Genomic DNA, 21,502 nt, shown 5'->3' on the forward strand with positions numbered 1-21,502 from the left:
CACATATTTTCCCTCATTCAGAAAATAACACTCAGATGTCAGCATCTCTATGATTTCACAGATGAGAAAACTGAGACTCAAGAGATTAAAGACCCTGCCCGGGGCTGGACATGCTCATCCACAGAAGTCAGCCAGAATGGGCACGGCCTGCTGACCTGGGAGCTGTGGCACAGCAGTGTGGCATCTGTCACTTCTGCAGCCTCAGCACCTACCTACCCCACAGGGGCTGAGTGGACAAGATGTAAGGAAGGAACCAACAAACCGACGAACCAAGACTGCACGGGTCCAAACCTTTGGCCGCCGGATCACACAGCACAAGCAGAGGCGTCATTTCTTAGAAAGACTCCCCTCCCCGCACCCAGCATAGACCCAGCACCTTCCCACCTTCTGCTCACATCATGGCAGGCGCCTCGCCCTGTCTGCTGCTCCCCACTGCCTTCCCTATCCCTACCTCAATCTGTTACTTAGTCCTTTCCATGAGAAACACTAATCAATGACAAGATCTGATCTTCCCTGAGAAATACATACACCTAGGCTGTGGAATCCCTTTCTGACTTTAATTTTATATATACAACGACACCTCTAGATTCTGTTTTTCTGGTAAAAGGGATTAAAATCTGTTAAGAGTAACAGCCAAAAAATATATAATCTGAAATAAGAAAATCAGGGCTCAAGTTCCAAGTCCATGCATATTGGCAAAAAGCCCTTTTCTAACTGACGTGAGCATTTAGCAGCACCCTGTGGCATTCACGCCATAATGGACACTCCCTGTGCTGCTGCTCATCTGCATGAAGGAGCCCATGCCCTGAGGGAAACTGAGCGCTGGATCGAAGTCATTTGCAACGGATAACAAAACATTACAGTTTAAACTGCAAAAACGGTTTCGATCCTAACACTAAGAACTCTGAGCACATGCTCTTCTCGGCAAAATCAGTCTTTATCCAAATTACACCCCGTGCCATTGTGATCGCTGTGAAGTCTGCATTCCACACGGGCTTCAGTAAACCCGGGGAAGACTGTCGCACATATTTTCCTCAAGTTTCTCTCCTTTTACTTATGCATGACGAAGATGAAAGCCCTGTGGGGCCATGTCATCTTCCCTCCCTTTTCCACCAGCAGGCAGGCATCCAGATGGAAGGCAAGGCGGCCCACCAGGGGCACAAACAGGACAGAGTGGAACCCAGCCATAAAGTGAACTGAAAACGAAGATGCCACTGGGATTAGACAGGAGCCAGAACGCTGAGATTCCTGAAAGACGGGTGAAAAAGGCAAACAAGATGGCTCACATCCACCAAAGGGTCACATCTGACGCCACAGGACAATGAATGCTTTTCTTGTTTTAAATCGTGGGCTTTGGCCCCAACTCTGCAACCGGTGAAAGAGCCGATTGTGTCACATACTCTCAGAGAGCCTTGCAGTGTCCTCTGTCAAACAGAGATAATGAGGCTGCTGTGAGTACCTGAGAAAGGATGAGACACAAGCGATGAGAAGACGGAAACGCCTGGTATCAGAACCTCACTGCTGCAGGCCAGGTGTGGGGCTCACACCTGCAGTCCCCGCTACTCAGAAGGGCAAAGAGAGAACCACTTAAGCCCAGGAGTTCAAAATTGGCCTGGGCAACATGGCAAAATCCCATCTCCACAAAAAATACAAAAATTAGCCAGGTATGGTGGTGTACATCTGTAGTCCCAGCTACTCGGGAGGCTGAGGTAGGAGGATCACTTGAGCCTGGGAGGTCAAGGCTGCAGTGAGCTGTGATCATGACACTGCACTCTGGCCTGAGCAACAGAATGAGACCCTCAAATAGACAAACGAACAAAAACTTCACTGTCCTAGAGACAGAAAGCAGAACAGTGGGTGCCAGGGGTGGGGGGGCGGGGAGAATGGGAAGTTAGTGTTAAAGGGGACAGGGTTTCCACTTGGGAAAAACAGGGAGATGGCTGGTGCTGATGGCACCACAATACTACGAATGCACTTCAAGATATTTCAGTTATTTTAAGTGTATTGAACGGTACACTTAGAATGATTAAAACACTACTTTTTTTTTTGGAGACGGAATTTCGCTCTTGTTGCCCAGGCTGGAGCGCAATGGCACAATCTTGGCTCACCGCAAACTCCACCTCCCCGGTTTAAGTGAGTCTCCTGCCTCAGCCTCCCTGGTAGCTGGAATTACAGGCATGCACCACCACACCCAGCTTATTTTGTATTTTTAGTAGAGACAGGTTTCACCAAGTTTGTCAGGCTGGTCTCCCGACCTCAGGTGATCTGCCTGCCTCAGCCTCCCACAGTGCTGGGATTACAGGCATGAGCCACAGCACCCGGCCTAAAATGGTAAATTTTATGTTATAGGTATTTTACCACAATAAAAGGAAACTTCACTGTATCTGCTGGCATAAAAAGGCACTAAATTTACATAAACTTTGGCCTTAACGTACCAATGAATTAAGTTGCTCCCTGCTACCCCTTGAAACACGATGTAACCTCAGGCTGCTTGTCAAATCAAAATATGTCAAAATGCCTTGATCTAGAATTGTATGTATTGCAGGAGAGCCCCAGAAGGAGCCTATCTTGCTCTTTTTTCTCCTCAGCCATGAAGGTGTGCGATATCCCTAGTTCAGATGCAATGCCACGCTGAAGAAGGGTGGGGATGCCGCACAAACATCGCTCACACAGTTACACCCCTTTAGCGAGCTGGGCAGGGGGTCTCAGCAGCCAGCGTCGGCACACACGGGATCCACTTCCCAGGACCTACCTGGGCTCGCCTTTTCAAAGGCTCTTTTAGCACTTTAGTCTGATAGTTGCACAGCTCTCCCTTGAAACAAAACGAGAATATTTTGAAAAGCACAGGCCTGGCACGGTGGTTCATACCTATAATCCTAACACTTTGGGAGGCCAAGGCGTGTGGACTACCTGAGCCCAGGAGTTTGAAACCAGCCTGGGCAACATGAAAACCCTGTCTCTACTAAAAATACAAAAAACTTAGCCAGGCATGATGGCGTATGCCTATAATCCCAGCTAATTGGGAGGCTGAAGTGGGAGAATCACATGAACCAGGGAGGCAGAAGTTGCAATGAGCCCAGATCGCGCCACTGCACTCCAGCCTGGGCAACAGAGCAAGACTGTCTCCAAAAAAAAAAAAAGACAAAAGCACAGCACAGCTCTCCCACAAACCGTTTTTTGAAGAGATGCATATTTTAGCCTATCTGAGTCTCCCCTTGAAAAGCCAGCGAGAGAAAGAAGAGTATAAAACATGCTACAGCCCACAATTGTGACTTTCAAGATTCAGAAGTTCTAGATTTCCATATTACACACACATCTAATCTCTTGCGGGCACTTCCAAGGACACATTAGCCAGGTGGAAGGAAGCACCAAGTCACACAGGGCACCCCAGGCTTTATTAACTCTTGAATACAGGCATGAAGCACTATTACACACTAAAAAGGGTAACAAGGTAAAAGATAACCTATTTGTAAAAGAGTTTATGATACAAAACACTATGACAAAAGGCAATATTCAATTCATGCCACGAAAGAGGTCAGAATGGAGTGCAGCTGTGGTTCACTGCAGGGGAAGCAGGGCCTAGCCGAAGTGAGTCGTACACTAACAGTCCTCCGATGGCTTCCTGCTGCCTCCACAAAATTCCCAACTTCTCATCACAACACACAGGTCCTTTGTAATTCAGCCCCTGCAGAGACTTCCGGCCTCATGTGTGGATTTCCTGCCCAAATCCCATTATCCAGCAAGGCCGAGCTACCTGCAATGCTCCTAGTATGCCTGGCTGTTTCTCTGACTTGTGCTTTAATTCACAACACACCCTCGGCCTGGCACAGCTGCCTACCCGTTCCATCCTGACCCCATTATACACAAACTCTCTTGAATCAGTTCACCAATAGCAAAATGATCAACTGGCCAAAAGTCGATTTGCTAAAGGCAAACTGAATGTACTTGGTGACTAGCTGACTGGCTGAATCCCAGATTCCCTAAAGCACAGTCAGAAAACTACAGTCAGCAGCTAAGTTAACCAGGCTCCACCTCCCTGACTCACTGACTTGACAGCTGCTCTATTCTTCTGTAAAATACCCTGATATCCCTCAGATTCTAAACATTCATGGCTGCAGGCTCCTCTCTGGGGTGTCTACAAAAACCGCCCCACCTGTTGAGATGTGTATTTACCAAGAGTCAGCTTTGCTCTTGAAAATCTTATTACTATAATTATTTACTTGAATTTGATGATTACGTAACAAACCCATGAAAAAAGGAGTGCAAAAGGCGAGCTGATGATTCTCTGAGCCGCTTTAGAAAGGTTCAGTCAAAACAAACTGGGCAGGGCACAAAGGCTCATGCCTGTAATTCCAGCACTTTGGGAGGCCTAGGAGGGAGGACTGCTTGAACACAGGAATTCAAGGTTGCAGTGAGCTCTGACTACACCGCCGCACTTCAGCCTGGGCGACAAAGTGACACCCTGTCTCTTAAACAAAAACCATAAAAAGGCTATTCAATTAGACGTGGGCACATCAACTATTAAAAAAAAAAAAAGACAGGGCAACATGTGTCAAATTCTAGGGATTCTAACCTCAGATTGTTACAAACACTGGAAATTGCTAACAGTGGGACACACGTATAGAGTACACAGAAAAGACGAGCCAGAGCCCATACGTAGCACGACACCAAAGCATGTAGCCCTTGGCCTACGGCTACACACAGCGGTTTTCTAGGAAGGAAGCATGGCTTAGACGCCCAGGGAAAACCACCTTGCTGCTCATGCACTAAGCGCCAGGAGGCAGAAATCACCCGCTGGCAAACGGCTACTCAGAAAGCGTTCATTTAGGTGTGGCAGCTCACACCTGTCGCTCCAACGCTTAAATCATTCATGTCAACTCGGCATATTTAAAGCACACATTCATGTGTACCTTTTTAAAATTTTCTCACTTTAACCAGCATTTTTGATTGGCCAGTTCGGACTATACCAGTAGAAGAGCCTCATGTACCGTAACCCAGTCTAGCTTGTCATTTTGCTACCACAGGCAGGAGCAGAGCCTAGGCCAGGGGTGAGAGAGCAGGAGCCGAGGAGAGAGGACGAGAGGGGGAGAAAGAGGACGGATCAATGCATAAGTGATGAACTATATCTGAGGACAACACAGAGATGGACTGATCATTGGACGGTTGAAAATGGTAGAAAACATTGACCAGTCAGAGAACTCTTCGTCTGAAACTGGCATCCCTCCACTCCACCCAGCTGGCACGTCAGGGACATACAGTTTGGTCCAGAGCAGGTGCGAGGGCACTTCAGCAGCACTAGAGAAGAGTCCATGACTGTCACAGGACCACTGCTACTCTTCCAGCTGCTGCTTTGTTTTAGTTTGGGTTTTTTTTGAGATGGAGTCTTACTCTGTGGCTTAGGCTGGAGGGCAATGGTTCGATCTTGGCTCACTGCAACCTCTGCTTCCTGGGTTCAAGCAATTCTCCTGCTTCAGCCCCCTGAGTAGCTGGGATTACAAGCGCCCAACACCACACCCAGCTAATTCTGTGGTTTTAGTAGACACAGGGTTTCACCATGTTGGCCAGGTTGGTCTTGAACCCCTGACCTGAAGTGATCCACCCGCGTTGGCCTCCCAAAGTACTGGGATTACAAACATGAGCCACCACACCCAGCCAGTTTTTGGTTTTTTGAGACAGACGTTCACTCTTTCACCCAGGCTAGAGCGCAGTGGTGCAATCTTGGCTTATGGCAACCTCTACCACCCGGGATCAAGTGATCCTCCCACCTCAGCCTCCCGAGTAGCTGGTACTACAGCTGCACACCAGCATAACCACCTAATTTTTTTATTTCTTGAAGAGACGTGGTTTTGCTATGTTGCCCAGGCTAGTCTTGAACTCCTGCGCTCAGGCGATCCACCCACCTTGGCCTCTCAAAGGGCTGGGATGACAGACAGCCCCTGCGCCCCGCCTCAGCTGCTTCTAATTGTTCTCAGTTCCCCTCAGTCTCAGAACAGCTTTCCCGATATGGAATGTGAAGATGAAACAGGAAAGCCCGAGATTCCAGACAACCTTACTAAGAAAAATGAAAATAAACCAGAAGATGAAGGCAGAAAAGGGAGGAACTACTGATTTCCCATCTAGCTGTTCATCTTTTAAATTAACAATTATATACCTCTGGACTTCGGTATCACATTATATCTAAAAACAGCAAATGAGCCAGGAGGGGTGGGTCACACCTGCAATCCCAGCTACTTGGGAGGCTGAGGAGAGAGGACTGCTTGGGTCCAAGCTGTTGAGATTGCAGTAAGCTATGAATGAGCCACTGCACTCCAGCCTGGGTGACAGAGCAAGGCCCTGTCAAGAAAACAGGAAGGAAAGAGGGAAGAGGGAAGAAGAGGAAAGCGGGAGGAGGGACAGAGGAAAGAAGAAGCAAGCAGAAAGAAGAGGAAAGAGGAAAGACAGGGGAGGGGAGGGACAGAGAGAGGGAGAGGAGGGAAGGAAGGGAGGGAGGGGAGGAAGGGAAGGAAGGGTGGGAGGGGAGGAAGGGAAGGAAGGGTGGGAGGGGAGGAAGGGAAGGAAGGGTGGGAGGGGAGGAAGAGTGGGAGGCGAGGAAGGGAAGGGAAGGTGGGAGGGAAAGAAGGGAGGGGAAGAGAGGGGAGGTGGGGGAGAAGGGCAGCATCACTGGCCTCATCCACACCTAGTGAACCTGAGCCTGCACACTGAAGTGCCCAGGTGGTTAGCTGAAGGTTAAAGTTTGAGAAGAGCTGCTCTAAGGAATGATTAGAGCACAGGACTTAAATATATCCCAAGCACTTGAGATATGTTCACTCTTCCCATCTCCTGGATAGTCCTGAGGCACAGAGGTTCCATTGATCTCCCCAAATCATACGAGGAGTCTGGGGCGGCACCGGGGCAGGAAGCAGGCGGCCTCGCTCCTGGACTGCCCCTGCAGCCTGCGGCCGCCCCGGATCTGAGGCACATTTGTGTCTGATTTGCTGCCACACCTCTGAACTAGTATTGTTGAGAAAAGCATCAATTTGAACTAAATGTTGCAATCTCTGCCCTCTCTACTTACTATATGATGTTGAACCAACCACACACCTTCACTGAGTCTCAGCTTTCTTCTCGGAAAAATGGGTGCACACAAGCCTCTCCAGATAAGAAGAGTGTCAGGGGCTCTTTGAGGCCGAGCTGTGGGAGTCAGTGAGTTGTGACTTCTGGTGGCGTGTGGCAGGAACCCGGTAAGTGCTTGTTTCCCTCTGTGCCCGCTGCAGTCCAAGACTCTTGAGCACTGTCCCAGGCCCAGGCAGAGCGGAGGTGAATGACAAACAGCCCTGCCTGCCACAGTTCCTATCCTGGCAGAGAGATCATCAGAGGATTGGTACTGAGAGCAAACACAGAAAGAGAATTGCTGCTGATCTTGCCCTCACTTGGAATGACACTCTGAGTTCCCTGAGTAAACAAGTTAGAAAACAGGAAAATACAGAAAAGGCTGAATGGTACATAAAAAGTTGCATATGTGAGCCTCGCCAGGTCTTTTCAAAAAACGAATTTTGAATTTGAATGCATAAAACTAAAGTACACATTCCTGAAACACGTACATATTTTTCTCTCTTGGAAAAAAACTAGATAGCTGACTTCTCAGCCCCGGAAGAAATCAAACGTGACTACTGAAGTTTCAGAATAAGGTATTCAGCGTCAGCATTAACTCGGAAGAGGGTCACGTCTGCAAGGTCTACAGACACTTTCACCTGCCAAATCCCCGAAGTTCTGTTTCTCTGAATCTGATGTAAGAAAAGATGCCTACAGACTTGAAGCTCCTGTTGTCTGCTAAGAAATGCCAGCTTCCCAAGGGGCGGCTACGCTGAGTCTACCAACCAGCTGTCACCAACAGCTTCTCAGCCCTAGAGATAGACTCGGAGCAGTGCACCAAGCAAAGTAAGAGCTCCATTCTTCCTCCCTGGGCTTCCACCACAGGCCTCTGGAGCCCAGAAGTCTCCCCGGGCCTCCATCAGTGACCGCTGCATCTGGGATCTTGACTCACCAGCCAGGGCTGCGGGATCTCCGGCAGGGGCATCTGAGGAGGGGCCGGCAAGCTGTTGGCAGTCTCCGGCTTCTGAGCATGGTCCTTCACATCAAAACCTGTAAGAGTTAACCAGAGTCACAGAACTGGATGAGAGGGGTGGGGATAAGAGTGGTGTCACTAGCAGCCATCAGTTCCTGAACGCTGTGTTGAACCCTTTGCAAATTAGTTTCTCTAATCCTTTACAACAGTCCTGCGGGGTTAGGTATTATTCTTATTCTTCTCCATTTTACAGGTGAAACCAACAGCTTAAATAAAAGAGGAGAGGAGAGGGGAGAGGAGGGGAGGAAAAAGAGAGGAGAGGGAAGGAGAAAGAGAGGAGGTAGAGAGGAAGAGAAGGAGGAAGGGAGAGATAGAAAGAAAGAAGAAAGAAAGAAAGAGGGGGGAGGGGAGGGGAGGGGAGGGGAGGGGAGGGGGGGGGAGGGGAGGGGAGGGGGAAAGGCTGGCTAAGAAATCAATCAAAGCACTAAGAGCTAGAAATGATGGCGCTGGCCCCAGAGCCTGCATGGTCCTCAGTGCCGTGCTACATCTCTAAGGGAAAGCTGCTCCCCCTCAACTTCTACTCAGGGCAGGACTTATCCATGTAGTAACAGGACAGACACCTTCCTGGGAATCAATAAATTTTTATTAAGTATCTTCTTAAAGTCAGATACTATAATAGACATACTTTATAGATGACATGACTGATACCAGCTCACACCTCTCGGGCGTGTTGAAAAGACAAATACATACGCAAGACATACACATACACATATTCAAGTTGAAAAGACAAATACACACACAACGAATTACTAGAAAAGGGGATGAACACTATAGTGTTCAGCAGTCAGGCAGGAAAGAGGAAGAGACAAGTTTTAATGTGCACACAGTGCTGTTTACGTGCCAAACACTCACTTGAAAAGGGCTGTAAAAATACTGACTTAAGAATGATCACCTATAATGGGTCTAGTACTACGCTAGAGGCCAGGAGCCGAAACATGAAAAGACCCACTTCCGACCTGAGCTGCAACAGAGACGAGAACTCTGAGAGAGAACTACAAACCAACAAAGAAAGCACGAAAGAAGGATAAATGACACGCACACACACACAAAACCAGCAGACAGGTTTAAATTAAAGAGCGGAAGAAAGAATTCACAAATTGAAAAATGTCAGGAGAAGCATCCAGAAGGAAGCACAGAGAGAGCAGTGCTGGAGCTCACCGGGCAGAGGAGGAGAGGACCGGAGATCAGGGGAAAGCGAGCAGTCACCAACAGCTGACGTGTTTCCCACGCGTCAGGCACTGTTTTGAAACATTTTATACCGTCTCATTCAATCCTCTCAACATCCCGTGAGGTCAGTAATACCATTAGCCCTTTTTATACAGAGAGGAAGCTAAAGCGTAAAAAGAGGAAGTAGGCCGGGCGCCGTGGCTCATGCCTGTAATCCCAGCACTTTGGGATGCCAAGGTGGGCAGATCACCTGAGGTCAGGAGTTCAAGACCAGCCTGGCCAACATGGTGAAACCCCATATCTACCAAAAATTAGAAATTAGCTGAGTATGATGGGATGCACCTGTAGCCCCAGCTACTCAGGAGGCTGAGGCAGGAGAATCCCTTGAACCCAGGAGGCGGAGGTTGCAGTGAGCTGAGATCATGACACTGCAATCTAGCCTGGTGACAGAGTGAGACTCCATCTCAAAAACAAAAAGAGTCAGTAACACATGCAAGGTCACACACTTGGTAACAGGCAGGGCCAGAATAACAAGCCAGTTTAAGGCTGGAGTTCATACCCATCACTGATATGATAAGGGCCTGTACAGTGACCACAGGAGTCTGGACCCTGAGCAGAGGCAAAGGCTGACAGATGAAAGAGTCTGAGAAAGTAACAAAATTATTTCAAGAGTGAACATTTCAGGCCAGGCACAGTGGCTCATGCCTTTTGGAGGCCGCGGCAGGCAGACTGCTTGAGCCCAGGAGTTTGAGACCAGCTTGGACAGCATGGCAAAACCCTGTCTCTACAAACATAAAAACCTAGCTGAGCGTTGTGGTGTGCACACGTGTAGTCCCAGCTACTAGGGAGGCTGAGGTGGGAGGATCACCTGGGCCTGCAGTGAGCCGTGACCACGCCACCGCACTCCAGCCTGTGTGACACAGTGAGACCCTGTCTCACAACAAAGAAGTTACTATTTCATACTGCCCCAAAATAGGGTCTCCATCCTGCTTTCTTATCTAAGTGACAGGCCCTGTCACTCACCCAGGTTTTCCCAAGCCACCCATTTTAAACTGCTACCAAATCCTTCAGGCCATCTTCCAGACTGACCAGGTGAGCTTTCCAGAATGCAAATCTAATCATGTCATACATGGCTTCATATACAAAAGAATGCATGTCAAAGTATAAATGAATTGTACACTTTAAATGGTGAAGATATGACCTGTGAATCGTATCTCAAAAAAGATGTTTAAGAAAGGTCCCTTCCTCTCATCCAGCTACCTCTAGAGTCCTCAAGATTCTCACATCACATCCTCCAGGAATCGCCCCTCGGGCCCTCCCTCCAACACCCTGGTCTCTCATTCAACTGGTGTGGACTCTTCTTAGGTGCTCTCATAAGGCTCTGATGCTCTGCACAGCAGTTCTTAGCAGGGTTTCCTAGTTCCTGTTTCTTTGGTCTTACTCACTGTGCAGGAAAGAGTTAAAATAACAGGCCCAAGGCTACTCTCTCGAGAGGGGCCTGCTTTCAAGGCTGGCCCCTGGCTGGCCTCTGGGAACCTGGATTTCAGAAGTGTTTCCACCATTCCCTAATGGGCACGGTTGGTTCACTGTGCCTGTACTGTTTGTGTAAGCATGGTGTGTGCTGAAAACCTGCCTTTCCTGGAATTCTGGTATGTGCCAGGCAGAGGGTGCCTACAGGACCAGACCTAAGTAAAAACCTTGGGCACTGAGTCTCCGGCGAGCCTGAACAGAGACGTCGCACAGAGCCAGCCGCGTTTCTATCGCTGTGTGGCCCTCATGGGAGAGACAGAGCACACAGCTTCCCCCGTGCTCCGCCTGAACCTTCCCCCTTCCCATCTGCTGGGCTGTATCCTCACTTCGGCTGCAGGGCGTCCTGCACAGGAGGAAGAACAACCTGACAGAGTCCTGGGAGTCCTTCAGGTGATTTCCGAAGGTGGGGTTGCCTTGGGGACTGCATTAGCTCCTTCAAAGCTTTAGCTCTCTGTACCTGCAGGCCACCACAGAACTGGCCCAAGTATAAGCCCTCAGTGCAACCCTGATGAACAAATAACGTAAGAAGAACAAATAAAGATATTTTAGAAAGACGGTAAGATTAAAGACCGTTTAGAAGCCAAGACACTGTAGGAAGAAAAGCAGGCATCAGAAAGAGACTCACCTTTGGATGACTGTATCCTCAGCAGGATGTTGGTTATCACTGCCTTTTTCTCCCTGACAGTCGAGGTTAGATATTCATGGTCCAGGAGTTCAAGAAAGAGACGAAGTTCGACTATTAACTCTTCCATTGCTGACAACAAAAGAGAGGAAAGTACTATCAGGCCCAGTGACTTGCAGATGTCAACACAGGAATGCTGAGTCTTACTCGAAGAACTTCCTGTTTAGCTGAAACACTGAACATAGTATTCTGACCTGAAAACCAAGTGTGCTGGAAAAAGTCCACTAGAAGATTCTCGCATCTTCTCCTTGACAAATACACTACTCCTTCGCTCCTGCTTTGAGGCAGTAAAATTCAACTGGGAGAAGCTCCAAAGCCAGGCTGCCAACAGATGATGTCCCACCCAAAAGCCTGACATCATCATTTGGTGTCAATTCCATAATATTCAATTTCCATGTCAAGAAGGAGATGGGAGCTTAAAATGCCAAAGAGTTTTCTAATAACCACTGGGGCACGGTTTCAGAAGGTCAACACCGAGCCCTCTGCCTTTGAGAAGTTGGCTCCCCTCCAGGACAGCAGTGAGCATGTTTATGCAGTTAGTGCAAGGATCCCAGATGCTGAGGACAGTGTAAATCAAAGTTCAGGTGCTGACTTCCCACCATGTCTTTTCCTTCTAGGATGATGGCAGACTTCTCCTCCGATGTCCACAGGACTGGAGGGCTGCCTTATGTCGGCAATCTGTAAATGATGACGTTAGCCTCTGGGGATGTGAACTCCTTCTTCAGGGAGCCGCAAGGCCCCAGACTCAAAACTGTTTTCATAATGCTAAGACATTAGTCACCTTTTTCTGCATTAATGGTGGAAATGCAGGAATAAAACTGCTAGCATCTTAGCATGAATCAAGGCAGTGACACCAAACTATCCTAGTGGTCATGATATCCTTCACCATATACTCATAGTTTAAAAAAAAAAGTTACTTGAGTTGGTCATGGTGGCTCATGCCTATAATCTCAGCACTTTGGGAGACTGAGGCAGGCAGATCATCTGAGGTCGGGAGTTCGAGACCAGCCTGGCCAACATGGCCATCTCTACTAAAAATACAAAAATTAGCCAGCATGGTAGCGCATCCCTGTAATCCCAGATACTCAGGAGGCTGAGGCACAAGAATCGCTTGAACCTGGGACGCGAAGGTTGCAGTGAGCCAAGATCGTGCCACTGCACTCCAGCCTGGGAGACAGAGTGACACTCCTTCTCCCCCCTCAAAAAAAAAGCCACCTTCACTTAGGAGTGTCTTTGATGAGAAGTAAAAACTCATGGCTTTTATGAAATGTCAGCCTTTGAAGACACACCTTTTTAAGATCCCACTGAATGCACAGGGAAGGACACAGAAGCCCTCTGCATATGAAGTGTGACGGCCGTCTCCGTCTAGAGAAGAATCACTCTTGTGAGTGTCTGAGTTGCCAGCCACCCAAAGCCACTTGCTACACACAGCACTATCTTTAGTCGAGACAGCGAATGACAGGCAAACTGCAATGACTTGGGCTGGCGTCCTCGGCAGACAGGCTCTCAAGAATGGGCACATGGGCTCATCATTTTAGGTCAACAAATAACAGCATTTGCGGCAGGAATCAAAGTGGAGTTTCCAAGTGAAAAGAAGAATTTTTGAAACTTTGTATCCACCCGTAAGAGCTTACTGCCTTCTAATACTTGAGGCTTTTTAATGAGATCAGCAGTGACATTAACAAATGCGATCTATGTGACTTACATTGCCTAATGCCATACGCTGACATTTATTTGGAAGATCTGCACAGCTCAATGGACCGTGATGCTATGAAATCCTATATGGGTAAAAAGATCCACGTAAAGTGCAAAATAAACTAAAATATTGTAACATAACTGAGGACGGCACAGCTTCAGATGCCACATCACAAATAACCGACCCTTAGGAAACCGCTACTTGTCAAGTTTTGGTGTAGTATCAAAGAAGAATATGGACATCTGAAAACTTGCCAACGGCGCATCTGTGGGAGGTCAGACCTCTCCATGGTCTTCCAGCACAGCGTCTCACACAGTCCGAGTGAAGAGGTAAATACGACCGTCGGCTATCTTCTAAGCCAGATAGTAAAGACACCTGCAGAAATCTAAAACAATGCTACTCTTCTAATGACCACAGTCTCCTAAATGCAGTTACTTTTCATAAATATATGTTATTTATGTTAACATAATGGGTTTATGGATATTTTAATGAACATCTTTCAATTTGCCAATTTTAATTCTAATATGGTAAGTACCTACAGACGTAATCATAACTAACGTTCTTTAAAGTCTTCAAAATATATTTTGAGACCAAAAAGTGTGAGGTCTGCTGCTGTCGGCAATTTCTTCAAGTTCTTCACTCATTCATTCATCACCCATCTGTTATCAGTCATGCAGGTCATGCATCTCGACTGACCAAAGCATGGTGAAAATGAGTCAGACAAAAAACCCAAGCAAAAACGTCTGTTTCCACAACCCAAATCTCCTTCCATACGTCTACAACATCCCTCAGGATTAAAGACGTGTACTGAGGCTGCCGTGTGTAACCGCCAAAGCCCTCATAATTTTAGGCAAGGGGGCAGAGAAATGGTAAAAGAGCTCACAGTAGGTGGATGTGGCACCTGCAGTTACTCTTCCCAGCTGGGCATTTTCCCTTCTACGAAATGAAGAAGATGGATTAAGTCACCTTTCATTAAGGTCTTTTTCATTAACCAATTTCTTGATTCTAAGCAATCTCATCTATACTTTAAAAATGGACCAGGCAAAGTTGGCTCATGCCTGTAATCCCAGCACTTTGGGAGGCTGAGGCGGGCAGATGACTTGAGCCCAGGAATGCGGGGCTGCAGTGAGCCATGACTGAGTCGCTGCACTCCAGCCTGGGGGACAGAGTGAGACCCTGATTCTCAAAAAAAAAAAGGGGGAGCGGGGGCTGATAGCATTATTCAAAATAGTCAAAAGGTAGAAAATGAATGACGAATAGATAAACGAAATGTGGTATACATATACAATGAAGTGTGATTCAGCCATAAAAAGGATTAAAATTCAGTGACATGCTACAACATGGACACACCCTGAAAACATGATGTCAAAATAGACAAAAGGGGGCACATATATGAGTCCACTTATACGAAGTACTTAGAATAGTCAAATTCATAGAGGCAGAAACTACAACAGTGTTACCAGGGCTAACGGTGGGGGAGAATCTAAGGTTATTATTTAATGGGGTTCAGAGTTAACAGTCTGGGATGATGAGAATGTCCTGGAAATGGACAGTGAATATACCTAATGACACTAAATTTTATACTCAAAAACGGTTAAAACGGTAAAATGTATACTATGCATTTATTGATTGATTGATTGATTTTGAGACAGTGTCTTACTCTGTCACCTGGCTGCAGTGCAGTGACATGATCTTGGCTCACTGCAACTTTTGCCTCCCGGGTTCAAGCGATTCTCCTGCCTCAGCCTCCCAAGTAGCTGGGACTACGGATGCGCATCACCGTGCCCAGCTAATTTTTGTATTTTTTGGTAGAGACAGGATTTCACTATGTTGGCCAGGATGGTCTCAATCTCCTGACCTCATGATCCACCCACCGCGGCCTCCCAAAGTGCTGGGATTACAGGCGTGAGCCACCGCGCTTGGCCAGCTATGCATACTGAATTTAAAAAGGAAAGAGATTTCACTGGGGTGTCACCTAACAGCATCAGAATACCTGAAGACAGCCTAAGGACCTATCTATCCTAACTCGTCACCTAAAACCTGAGCTCCATTTACAGTGCAGCCAGGAGGCCTCCGGGCAAAACCCTCCAAAGCCTGGGAGTTTGTCGTGGCCGTGGCCAAGGTACCTGTCCATCCTCCCCTGTGAGAGCAGCAGCCTCAAGGGTGACTTTCAGCAGCCACTGCTCTTCTGTAAGGCCCTGCACGCCACCTCCCACTACTAGGTAGTGGTTCACTGAAACACCCTATCCCAAGAGGGTCCATCAGGTCTTCATTTCTCTATCTTTCGCCTGAAGACCAAGAAATATGATTCCGTTGGGATGGTCTCTTGAACTGAAAATGCGGAAATGCATCAGCCAGCACAAGTGCAAGCACAGGGGACAGAAGCCAGCCCGGAGGAAGAACAGAGGTGCCACCCTCATAAGCCGGCACACTCAGGCAGGCAGCCCCACGACAGCAAGTGTCTCCCGGACGCCGACCACGCTCCTGAGGCTTCCCCCGGCCTACTGTTAGCTACTCGGGAAACTGGGCTGCACTTGAATGGCACGAAATATCTGTGTCCTTCTAACAAATTTTCATTTCATTATGTTGTAGTCAAGCTAATCGATGTGGTTTTCTGTTACCCTGAAACTGTAACCAAAGGATTCTCAAAACACAGCTCTCTTAGCGCCTCAGAAAGCAAAACAGCGCCAGAGCAGAGAGCTGCGATCGTTGGAAAGTCTCTCCTTTTTGGGATCTTCGCAGACTGAATCAACCATGTTTTCTACTTGACAGTCTATCCAAACGCTTAATACTCATCTCCTCTTTCTTCTGGCCTCTCTAATCAAACACCCGGGTCGGCTCCTCCTCACTGAAGTCTTCCCTAATTACCAAAATCCACTCCTGGCTTAGCACGCAAATGTTAGGGAATGAATGACTTCTAGAGGAAGGGTTACCACCTTCTGACAACCGACCCTGTGAAAGGCTCTGTGCTGGAGGCAGGGACTGCTATTGTCCCCATTTTGCAGGTTAGAAAGCAGACACAGAAGGCTGCCGAGGGTCACCAGGCCTCCTCAGTTGATAATTTGCTCACAGTCATATAGCTAGGACATATTAACACAGTGAGAATCTGAACTCCAAAAGCCCAGCTTTGGCCATTTCATAGTAATTCTGCAGTAACAATTCTAATAATGATAACGGTCTAGATTGCTTTCAGGGCTAACCCTAGTCTGGTGAGCGGTTATGCCCACTTGGTATTCAAAAAGAGCAACAGTGTGACCAAGTAAAATTCATTCAGTCCCAGAAAAAATCAGGAAAATGGACAAGAAGTGTCAACACAGACTACAGAGAAGCCTCCCAGAGCCGCTCAATGCTCTGCTGAGCTGCCTGGCTCCCCACCTCGCCAGCTCCCAGACACAGGTGCGGCTCCTGGCACATCTCTGTATTCGCTCCGGTTCCTGACTATGTTCAACATAAACCCAGCGCTCAGATCACGCACGCAGAGGCAGGAGCACAAACCCACATGGCTGGTGGGCATCCTGTACCAAAAGCTCACTCCGGCGCCAAAGCAAGAAGGAAAGGAGTTCTTCCAACCAATTCTCCATTTTAACTTTTAATATAAACTTGTCTTTCCCCTTAAGATCTAAGGGTAATAACCTGCACAAACTCTGGAGATCTTCCTATAAATGAAGGTCTGGTGAACTACCTGTGCCTGGGCAGGAAGTGGCGCTGTACTATCCTAGTCTATGGACATGCGGCAGAGAGGTGTGACACACCCAATCTCTCCCCCTCCAGAGCCACTGCTGTTTCTTACCAGCTGTGCTCTCTGGGAGATCCAGGAGTTCAGGCACTGGGATCAGGTTTCCACAGAAGTATTCTGAGAATGGCCTTCCCCTTAAGCTACCCTAGACTTATCTTCAGCAACCACCTTTTCCGCTGCCGACACAGGCTGTATCCCTTCATCAGGAGGAGGAGCTGCTTCTCCCAGTCAAGAACCACATGTGCCCTTGTCTTCCTCCAGTCCCTCCAGCCAAATCTCCCTTTACAACAGAGACTCTCCTAGTTCCCCTGTAAAGTACCGTGGCCTCTGCAGCTGCTTAGAGATGTTTAGCGGAAAACTCTGGCCACCACTGAGTACTGACCACGCACCAGACGATACGCTAAGTGCTTTGCAGACATCTAGACCCATCTTCATAACAACCTTTCAAGATAGGCACTGTTTTCTCCACTTTACAAGTGCAAAAATTGGTACTGAGAAAGGGCACATTTTTGCCTAAGGCCACACAGTTAAAACTAAGAGCCAGAATGGACATCAGAACCAGCTGTCACTGCTTCTTATAGCATACCCCTGACTCTAAATTTTGCTCCCGGTGGAAGAACCTCCTAATGTCTTTTAGGTTACACCCCTCGTAGGTTACATTCAAATAACCTGTCTGCCACAACACAGGACGGGCCATCTACACAATTATTTCCCTCAAGGTCATAACTCAAATTGTGTTTGACATGATTATTTTACAAATAGTTTCTTACATTAAAAAAAGAAATCTGTGAATTGGAAGAACAGCTGTAGACAGTTCACCCAATTTCCTCAATTTACTGAGGAAAAACTGAGGCTCAGAGAAAGGAAAAGACTGAAGCAAGGGCACACCCCGCTCACCTCTCCCTTCTGCACAGCCCAAAGGAGTGGCCAGAGGGTTCTGCGCACAGGACAACTAGCTCCATCCCGATATCCACAGTGACGTGCGCACTCTCTCATCTGAGCCTCGCAACCTTACCAGCGTTGACAGTACAGACTTTAGAAATGAAAGGAATGCCCCAAGGCAGACAGCTAAGAAGGGCCATAACCACACCTGATCCACTTCCTCTGCTCAACACCCCAGCCCCGACACCTGCTGTCCTGTTCTGGATAGAACGGCGAGGACACTGAACTGACGGCCATCATGGACACAGGAATCAATCACTGAATTCCAGAGAAAACACATTTTCCCCAAACACCCACAGCATACCAAACAAAAGATCTGAGCACAGAATTGAGCATTCCCGAAACAACTGGAAAACCACCTGGGGCATTTCTGCATATGTTCTACGCATTCACTCCCTTCTTCCTAGCAAAGCCCTCTTCAGGCTAATTAACCCTCTCTCCCTTTGCTGTTGTTAGTTTGTGAGACAGGGTCTCTCTCTGCTGCCCAGGCTACAGTGCAATGGCGCAATCACATATCACAGCTCGGCCTCCCAAGCAGCTGGGACTGCAGGCACGCCCCACCACACCCGACTGATTTTTTACATTTTTGGTAGAGACAGGGTCTCACTATTTGCCAGACTGGTCTTGAACTCCCGGGCCTCCGAACGTGCTGGGATGCCAGGCGTGTGCCCCACACCCAGCCTTTCTGCTTTCCCATGGTCCTAAAGAAGCAGGGAAAAGAAGAACCAGACATTCCAGGAGACAGCTGGACAAAGCAACGCACTTCCTGTGTGACTAGCCCCTTCACTACTCCGCAAATCTCTGGCTCAGACTGGGCAGTGAGTTCATTTATTTCAACAAAACAAAAGAAGTGGCTTATGGTTTGTGGGAACCCAAACAACTCTAAAGGAATTTTCTTTCCCTTCATGACTCAGTCATGGGTTTGAAAACTAGGAGGGACCCTGGAGCCCAGAGGCCGTTGTTTCACACGTGTGGTAACTGAGGCCCAGAGAAGAAAAGCGGCCTGAAGTCACAAAGCATTTGGTAAAGGGGTGAGGGCCAGGAACAGGGTCACCAAACCGCCGGTCAAAGGGTTGGCGCTGCGCACGGAACTGCCTTCCTCCCTCACACGGGGCCTGCAAGGCCTAGGCCCGTCTGTCTGGGCTCTCCTAGAAAACCAGAGAAAGGAATGTCTCCTGTGACTGGCGCTGGGAAAACACTGTTAACGACCCGTCACTTCCTGCAGCATCTCAGAAACAGGGCAAGTTGCCATGGGGGACGGACTCCACAGCCCCTGCCACACCCACATTCCCCACAGGCTCCTCACCTCACTGACGTGCGAAACACCTGTTTGCATTCGGAATGATACTCGCCTGCCTCGTACAACCCAGACAGCTGCTGGCGGCCTTTTTATTTCCTTTATATTTTTATCTGCGATCCTTCCCCTATGGTTCTTCCCTTCACATTTCTAACCCAGTGCGGAAGCTCCCAGGACCTAGACCTAGGCAACTCCCCATTATCTAGTCTAAACTGGGGGGTGGGAACAGTATCTGGGTCTCCCTGTGCCCTCTGTACATCCTCCCTGCCCCGACTAGTCTACACCACTCATCCCCCAGCAGTCCAACCTGCTGGCCCTTGTGGGGTGGCCCTCTGATAGCGCCCTCCACCTCAGCCAAGGCTACCTCTCCTGCAGGCGCCCCCACACGGCATGTCCTCCCTGACCTCTCCCCACCCCACTGAATTCTGTCAATGCCGATGAGCACAGCTCATACCCCACCATCTTGGGATGAGCATTCTGTCCCTGCCTTGGCCTTCATCCTCCACTGCTCCTTAGAAATCAACTCTGGGCAGGGCACAGTGACTCCCACCTGTAATCCCAGCACTTTGGGAGGCCGAGGTGGGCGGATCACCTGAGGTCAGGAGTTTGAGACCAGCCTGGCCAACATGGCGAAACCCTATCTCTACTAAAAATACAAAAATTAGCGGAGAATGGTGGTGTATGCCTATAGTCCCAGCTACTCAGGAGGCCACGGCAGAAGAATCACTTGAACCCAGGAGGCGGAGGCTGCAGTGAGCCAAGGTCGTGCCACTGCACTTCAGCCTAAGCAACAGGGTGAGACTCCTTCTCAAAAAAAAAAAGAGGGAGAGAGAGAGAGAAAGAGAAAGAAATCTGGACTCTGTCACCATGTAAACCTGGATCCACATCCCAGCTGATTCTTCCTAGTTGTGTCACTTTGGGTAAGTAACCTCCCAAATTATCTCATCCTCACAGCGAGATGGATATTCTACATCTCAGTATCATGACAAGGATGAAATGAGCCAGCACGCATGCACAGCCAGGCATTTCATCAGTGGTAACGATGACCGTCATTGTTGGCACATGTTCCTCTTGCTGAGATCCAGGATCCAAGAGTGCACTAAATGAACATGACCCACATACCTCCTGTCCTCCAAAACTATGAAGTCCTAAAGTACCACAGCTCCCACAAGAAAAGTCACGAAACACTATGCTGTGCAACTCTAGGCAGATACACTTGAAACTAGGTTAAATAGATAATTTCATGAGAGAAAATAATTTACCAGAATTACCCTCACAAAAAGACAAACAAACACCAGACACAGGTAGTTTTACAGGCGAATTATACCAAATCTTAAACACCAAGACTACTACATAAATTTTTCCAGAGGATAAAATACATAGAAAATAACCAAATTTGGGCTGGGTGCGGTGGCTCACGCCTGTAATCCCAGCACTGTGGGAGGCTGAGTCGGGCAGATCATGAGGTCAAGAAATCGAGACCAGCCTGGCCAAGATGGTAAAACCCCATCTCTACTAAAAATGCAAAAATTAGCTGGGTGTGATGGTGAGCACCTGTAGTCTCAGCTACTTGGGAGGCTGAGGCAGGAGAATTGCTTGAACCGGGGAGGCAGAGGTTGCAGTGAGCCGAGATGGCTCCACTGCACTGCAGCCTGGCAAGAGAGCTAGCTAGATTCCATCTCAAAAAAAAAAAAAATAGAAAGAAAATAACCAAATTCTTCCCTTTTTTTGAAGCAAGTATAAACATGATGTCTGAACCTAATAGAGATAGCACAAAAAAGAAAACCAAAGACCACTTTTACTTATATCAGCACAAAAATCCTAAATAAAATATTAGCAAACAGAAGCCAACACTTAATTCCACATCATTACCAAATAAGATTCATTCTAGAAATGCAGAGGTGATTCAACATTAGAAAATCGAATAGGGCAGGTGCAGTGACTCACACCTGTAATCCCAGCACTCTGGAAGGCCTATGTGGGCAGATTGCTTTGAGACCAGCCTGGACAACATGGTGAACCCCCATCTCTACAAAAAATTAGCCAGATGTGAAGGCATGCACCGGTGGCCTCAGTCACTTAGGAGGCTGAGGGAAGAGGATCACCTGAGCCCAGGGAGGTCGAAGTTACAGCGAGCCGAGATCGCACCACCGCGCTCCAGCCTGGCAGCAGAGCAAGACTTCGTCTCAAAAAAAAAAAAAGTACTTCTACTTGCAGCTGATGTGAAAGTAACCTGGTAAAGCAGAAGATATGAATACCATAGCTTTATTTCAAACAATAAACAGCCAGAAGATAACATGGAAGGCCGGCACCCACTTATAAACCGTAAGAAAGTAAACTACTTCAAA

At 48.0% G+C, this 21,502-nt stretch overlaps 1 protein-coding gene across 13 annotated transcripts in view; it reads right to left on the reverse strand.

The window, feature by feature from the left end:
* Positions 1–21,502, reverse strand: part of AFAP1 (actin filament associated protein 1) — a 177,365-nt gene that overhangs the window by 101,420 nt on the left and 54,443 nt on the right. For all 13 annotated transcript variants that reach the window (XM_078367590.1, XM_035294159.3, XM_035294153.3 and 10 more), the window contains 2 exons: positions 11,427–11,555; positions 8,024–8,121 (listed from right to left, as the gene is read on the reverse strand). In XM_078367590.1, coding sequence (XP_078223716.1) covers positions 8,024–8,121; positions 11,427–11,553 — 225 coding nt within the window. In that variant the 5' untranslated portion in view covers positions 11,554–11,555. The remainder of the gene's footprint in view (positions 1–8,023; positions 8,122–11,426; positions 11,556–21,502) is intronic.

The sequence above is a fragment of the Callithrix jacchus genome, chromosome 3 (genome assembly GCF_049354715.1).
Source record: "Callithrix jacchus isolate 240 chromosome 3, calJac240_pri, whole genome shotgun sequence".
NCBI classification, from domain to species: Eukaryota; Metazoa; Chordata; class Mammalia; order Primates; family Cebidae; genus Callithrix; species Callithrix jacchus.